This window comes from Merops nubicus, unplaced genomic scaffold (assembly GCF_000691845.1).
Source record: "Merops nubicus isolate BGI_N331 unplaced genomic scaffold, ASM69184v1 scaffold24467, whole genome shotgun sequence".
Lineage (NCBI taxonomy): Eukaryota > Metazoa > Chordata > Aves > Coraciiformes > Meropidae > Merops > Merops nubicus.
Genome location: NW_008618673.1, coordinates 4,132 through 10,965, shown reverse-complemented (window position 1 = coordinate 10,965; position 6,834 = coordinate 4,132). Strand labels below are relative to the sequence as shown.

General features: G+C 42.2%; 1 protein-coding gene across 1 annotated transcript in view; it reads left to right on the top strand.

The window, feature by feature from the left end:
- ASH1L (ash1 (absent, small, or homeotic)-like (Drosophila)) overlaps window positions 1-3,527 on the top strand; it is a 40,658-nt gene extending 37,131 nt beyond the window's left edge. Inside the window, exons 26-29 of the mRNA XM_008943535.1 lie at window positions 148-314; window positions 1,430-1,470; window positions 2,186-2,487; window positions 3,217-3,527. Of these exons, the coding sequence (XP_008941783.1) occupies window positions 148-314; window positions 1,430-1,470; window positions 2,186-2,487; window positions 3,217-3,308 (602 nt within the window). The 3' untranslated portion in view covers window positions 3,309-3,527. The remainder of the gene's footprint in view (window positions 1-147; window positions 315-1,429; window positions 1,471-2,185; window positions 2,488-3,216) is intronic.
- Window positions 3,528-6,834: the final 3,307 nt, after the last annotated feature.

The following is a 6,834-nucleotide window of genomic DNA, read 5'->3' as shown; positions in this document are numbered from 1 at the left end:
AGGAATGCCTGTCATCCCACTGAACAGCTCTGGCAGCCCCCTGCATCTTGGACACTGGGCAGGGCTTGTTCATGTGCTGGTACGCCACGGGTTTCATCTTGAATCTGATTAACGTTTTTTCCTATGTGGTTTGTTTTGAAACTGCAGGGAGGCCAAAAGGTGTGAAGGAACAGGATGTATACATTTGTGATTACCGCCTTGATAAATCAGCCCACCTCTTCTACAAAATCCACCGGAATCGTTATCCTGTGTGCACTAAGCCCTATGCCTTTGACCACTTCCCCAAGAAACTCGCACCCAAGAGGGACTTTTCAGTAAGTGCTTATTCTCTTAGCTTCCATACTTTTTACTAGGAGATTGTACATATTTTTGGAAAGCCCCTGGCTCTCTGTTTATTAACGAAGCTTGGTGAATCAAAGGAAGCTGACACACTAACATACACAGTCTGGATGAAGAGCTGGCTGGCTAGAAAGAAAGCTTGGAAGGAAAAATTGACTGTAGGCCGAGAATGTGTGTTCTGGTTCTGTATCAGAGCTCAGGGCCAGCTTCCATGAAACAGAATTTTGTGTGCTGCCCCCAAAGAGACACTTTGCACTGATTGGAAGTTAAATAAAATAAAGTATATTGTTTAACAGGGAACAGAAAGCAAAAAGGGAGGTAGATCTATATATATACAAAGATGGGAGGAATACGAAGTAAACAAGATACACAAAACCCAAATCTCAGATGGCAGTAGGATTGCTCAGGACCGCATGGAATAAGGCACGCTGATTTCTGCAGCACACCAACACCTAGAGCAACAGGGCAAGAGAGAGCGAAGCACACACTTCCTACCTTTTTTAAAGAGGTGGCAGAGGAAGGGGAGGGAATAAACTGCTTCCCCCTGGGACCCTCCTGGGTCCTAGAGATCACCTGTCCCACCCCCAAGCCTCAAACCACAACAATATGCCGTTTAAAGGCAAACATGTTGAACAAACAGTGATGTGTAAGTTTAGAGGCTGTCGTTTCTGACTGAAATCTAGATGCTAATTTCATTTAAGCCACTCCTGAGTGAAGGAAGTCTTGAAACACACTTTTCAGTCATAGTTCGTTCTGCAACTTAAAAAATTTTATATGTTTTGGAGAATCACACAACATTGTGAGTTTGTTTTGTTAACCTGTCTGCATCGGGCTTTCTTTCCTTTGTTGTAATTACTCCATGTCTTAATAAACTCGCTTAAAATAATGGTTTTCAGCAGTACCTTTGGTGATTCCCAATACAGAAAAGCAGTATTTCCCTGTCCTATTAAGTGACATACTGCTTACTTAATATGTAATTCTCACTCAAAATGGATGTCTTATTAAAAAAAAAAAAAAAACAGCAGAAAGATCAGCAGCAAAATTAAGTACATTTATTTGGCATTAACTATAGTGTTTATTGTTGTTACAGCCTCATTATGTACCAGACAACTACAAGAGGAATGGAGGCAGGTGAGTCTTACCTACCAGATTGTTCATTGAGACGAGATAAGGTAATCCTGCTTGTTTGTCAAGTGTCCTTGTCTTTTACCTACCCATTTCTCTTAGGTGCTATATAAATAATGTTTAAATTATTCTAAGCACTCCTCTAAGCTTCCAAAGAGATAAAAGTGAACAAGTGAGGAAGGAGAGAGTGTAGAAGCAGCCTCAGTCTTCCTTAATACTGTACATAAGGAAGAGTACAGAAGCCATTTGAAACGTAGCAGAAGCAGCTGAATGTGGAAGATGGCAGAGCCCAGGACAAGAGCATTCAGCCTTCCTGTGCCCAGGGAGGTCGGATCCCTGACAGACTGCCCATGTCTGCATTGTAACAGGAGCCAGGGCACTCTGTCAGTTCTCTTAGAGACTTTTAAAAATCGCCATCAGAGCCATGACTGTTGCAGAAAAACATCAGTAAGTGCTGAGCTGTGGAACGTAAAAACCTTTACAAATTGAAATTAAAATGCAAATTGTTTTTAAAAGTGTACATTTGACATGATGGAAACAAAGTTACAGGAACGCAGCCTCCCATAGAGAGTCACTGGTGGGTTTGAAGGCAGGTATTAAGTCAAATGACTGAGATTCCAGAAAGCCCCCAACCTACCGAGAAGTCCTTGACTCACTAGTAATTTGCCTTTCAGGTGAGTGTCTGAAAAATGTTGTATTTAAATATGTCTTCTCCTGGTAGATCATCCTGGAAAACAGATCGCTCAAAACCACAGATTAAAGACTTAAATCAAGAAGAAGATTCTCTTCCACTTATTGAGGATGTACTGGGAAACCAAGATCAAGCCTCAAGTGAGATACCTGGCCTTGAGGAGCCAGACAAAGAGGCAGCCTCTGGTGAGACCTGTGAAACTGATAAAAAGGTGGAAGAAAGCAACTCCAGCCCACGGCAGCTGTGCACTCCAGAGGAACGGCGGCATATTCAGAGAGAGAGACTCAATCAAATCCTGCTAAACCTCTTAGAGAAAATCCCAGGGAAAAATGGTGAGATTTTATGCTATGATCACACAATAGCATTTCTTCCACAGGTTTGTTCTCAGTTTGCTGCAGATCGTGTTGATAAAATAAATGGTGTTGTCTGAATTTATTGGTAGTCGACTTTACTAACAGTTTTCTGTGCAGCAACGTTTCCTTTTGCAACAGTAGCAATTTTCACTAAATCCAAATTAAATTTCTTGGAACCAGCACGGTTTGTATTATGTCTAGTGACCACAAAAACTTTCTGACAACAAAATCCTCCTCATTGTTCTGTGTTTACAACTGAAAAACTTAACAGACATGCAAAAAAAGACTGAAGAGAATTTGGAAAGTCTTTTGATCTTTAATAAGCTATCCATTGGGTTCTGTGTAACTTCTGTCGGTATTGTCCAAGCTGAGTAAGAGTGCAGTGGCTGCACTGCTTAAGTGTCTGCTTTAATTTAAAGCCTAGGATGAGCTCTGTGTAGTCTCTTTCCTGTTCTGAGACTTAATGCAAAATAATCATGGACTCGCAGAGTAGCTTAGGTTGGAAGGATATTTGGAGGTCATCTGGTCTGAACACGACTCAGAGCAGGGCTAACTTCAAGCCTAAATCAGGTTGGTCAGCACCTTGTCCGGTGGAGTTTTGAGTGTCAGTGTGGCTGGAAACATCCTTGGAAGAACCGTGAACAGGAAAACAGGAAAACTGTTAACTCAGGTCAGCTTCTTTTACCAAAAGCCTGTGGTCTCTTGCAGCTATTGATGTCACGTACTTGCTGGAGGAAGGATCAGGAAGAAAACTGAGGCGACGCACTCTGACCATCCCAGAGAGCAGCTTCAGGAAGTGATACCAGGAAAGGAAGCTGTGTCTGGAGTCTGCTACAGGGTCTGCTGAGGGCTGAGAGCAGGAGCCCAGCTTCCTCTGCAACAGCCAAGGAAAAGAGGGCAGCAGAAGACTGACAAATATACAAACAGTTCGCACTTAGATGTCTGGGTTGGCGGGTTGCCTTGCCCTGCTCTGCAGTGCTCTTATGGTGTGTGTGTTGTTGGGCGTGCCTTGTATTGATGTTAGGTACTGAGAAAAACCTCGTGGTTATTGTCCAGGATGGTCAAATTTAATTTATTTTTGCTTGATACTCCCACTCAAAGGGGGGGGAAAAAAAGAAGGAAAAAAAAAAAAAAAAAAACCACCAAATTAAATTAACTAAGTAAATAGGTGGGGAGGTTAGAAGGTTAAGGACTGGTTTACTCTGAGGAGAATATTCCCCATGTTCACCAGTGAACCTGTGATTGTACAAGATACTGTTGCCACCACCATGGCCCGTGCCAGTGAACGAAATCCAGATGGGAGGTGAAGGCACAGTGGCTTAAAGTTAAAGGCTGCCATAAAGTTGCAGCTTCTGATTTGCACAAGTTCCAAGAAGAAAGAAACGTACCTAAACGTGAGAAAGGTTCACCATGGAACAACCAGTGCACACGTGTACCTTTGGTCTGTGACAAGGAGAAACTTCCAAAGTCCCCTTGGAGCAAAGCAGGAGTTGGCTGGTTGAGGCACTTGTTCTGCAGCAGGGAGGGGGTGGGACGTGGCTTTTTTCACTTCTTTTCTGCAGAGAAATTTTATAAATCAAGTCAAATCCTGACAACACCGTTGCTGTTGGTTTTTTTGATAAGCTGTGGTTCTCGTGTGTCTAGTGTGTTGTGCAAATTAAAATTGTTAAAAGGAAAAGGAAAAAAAAAAAAAGAAACCTTCACTACATGAACCGTCAAGCAGTATTCAGAGCGAGTATTTGTTGTGAACTGTAGAATATATCAACTGCTAACACTATTCTTGTGTTCTGGTTGTACAGCTTAAAATGTCCGTCTCTTAAATTAAGGGACAGTGTGTCTCACGCCGCCCTCTCCCTCTGCCCTGACCAGAAGTGTTACCCCCAGAGCCACGGCCGGGGCGCCGAGCTCTCGCCACGGCACCGCCCAGGCAGAGGGACGGGCGGGGTGCTGGGCGCACGCTGCCCCTCTACGATGGCTTTGCTTTTTTGTCTTTCAGACGTACATATGCATATACAGTCCTGTTTTAGATGTTCTTATAAGGAAACCAGTTTTTAATGTGCCAAGTTGTATATATCTGCTGCGTGGATGTAAAGCAATACAGTAGTTACATGTTCCTTTTTAATGGACCAAGCTTGTCCTAATGTACATTCTTGTTATTATTATAATTATTTTACTCGTAGTGGAACATGACTCATTCCATTAACTTTTACGTGTTGATTTGAAAAGGAAAAAAAAAAAAAAAAGAAAGGAAAAAACCCTTTGAGAAAAAAAAATATTTTATTAAAAAAAAAAGAAATAAGAAAATAGTTTGGAATATTTTCTTACTGTAGAGAAGCACTGTACAGTACCAGGAACCCTGAGTATAAAATACTCGTGCGTGTAGTAGGAATATCGCATGTCCAATATCTTGAGTTGTCTCATTTAGTTTAAAACAGAAATCATCGTCTCAAATGGTGTTAAACACTAAAAAGTTTTTAAAAAAATAAAGTGCGTACAGAAGCGAGACACTAGCTCTGTCATTTTATCTTTCTTTTGTTGAAAGACTAAACAAAATGTTTTTTAGACAATCAAATGTTAGGTAAGTGCAAAGAATTGTTTTTCTTACTGGTGTAGAAATTAATGACTTTTTTTATTTTTCGGTTATTTTATAATAATGAGAAGACCAGTGTGTCACCAGGATCGCTGTTTTAAGACCAGGAAGCACTACATTACTGCAAATAGATATGAACTCTTAGTCTGCATGGGTGTAGGCTGTGTGATTGCTGAAAATAAATGCTGCTAATATATTTCCTTTTTACAAAGCATATCTAAATAGATCATTGTTTTGATGTTAATCTTTGTAAATTATGTATTACCAATTTTAACATTGGATGTAATTGCATAAAAAGCCTGCATCTCAATCCTGAGAGAGTCTAGTATTAAATGGAAAATCTTTTCCTATCAGTGACTTGTGGGGTTTTCTTTTACCTTCTTTTCCCTGGTGCTCTGTCTCACCTGCTCCTGTCGTGTTCTGACTCTCTTACAGCCGCTTTTCCAGGGCTTGTGGCCCCCCCTTCAAATATCCAATTGCCTGATGGGTGATGGCGTTTTGTGAGGATTTAATTTGGTGCTGATAGTTCTGGTCAGACCACGGCGAGAGGGCTGATGGCTGCGCACGCACAGACAGGAGCAGCAGCACAGACATTCACCCCTTGGTAGTCAGAGGGTGTGTGGCTGTGACGGTACAGAGCGGCAGGTGGGTACGTGAACCATGAGCTCTTTTAGGGCCTGTTCAGTTTCCTGGTAGCTCAAGGCATCGCCTCCCATGCCAGCAGGGACAGCAGGTTTGGTTCTGCCAGCATTGTTAACACATCTCAGAGCAGCAGCGCTCTGATGTCCGACCACCAGCGCTCAAACGACTTGTGCTGGAGGACACAAGAAGGACTTGTGCTTCTTGGTGCTCAGCAGGACAGTAAGGAATGCAGAATTGGAGAACTCTGCATTCCTTCAAACCAGCATTTCTAAGGCTTCGTCAACCTTGTGTTTCCTGCTACTGTGTGTCAAGGTTGGCACCAGTGAGATACAGTCCTTAGAAGTCCTTCAGCACTGAAGCTTCTCTGGTTCTAAAGTAGTTTCTGGCCCTAAGTTTGGTAATTATTTGCTTTAGTCACTCAGTAATGGAAGAGATTTTTGATGATGTCACTTTTGTGACCACCTTGAAGGCAATTTGATTGTTTCTGTCTCCTAGCCTGAATCCCTGTGATTATTCAAACACCATGCTTGACTCATCTTCCTTTTAACCTAGTGATGCCACAACAAGGATTGTAATGCCACTTTCCTTTTAACAAAAAAAAAGGTTGTTAAAGTACCTGGATTCAGCTCCTGCTTGGTTTGACCCCATTTCAAAGTCCAGAGGCAGCTGTGGAATTCAATCACACCTGCTTAAGGCAAGCCAAATAACATTCTAATTATGATACAATGTCCCTTGTCTGAGAGTGAAAATTCCAGAGAGAGAGAGAAGTTAAAATGAGAACAGAACAAAAGGCAAGCAGCTTCAGCCTTGAAGCAGAGCAGCCTGTTGGCTGCTGAAATGGTGGAAGTTAGATGAAATGTGGTTCTGGGTCCATCGTCCCAAAAGTTGCCCCTACAACAAGCCGCTGTTGCCTTGTGGCCCTTGTGCATACTGGAAAGCATCCAACAGTCTCTTTCTTACTGGGCTGCCCAGTACAAAATGTGGAGTGTGGTATGAAATCACAAGCAGAGGAAAAACTTGCAGCAAATACAAGCCATATGGTGACTCAGTAAAAAGGTTAGTTTATTTTAAATAAAGCAACCAACACCCCCCCT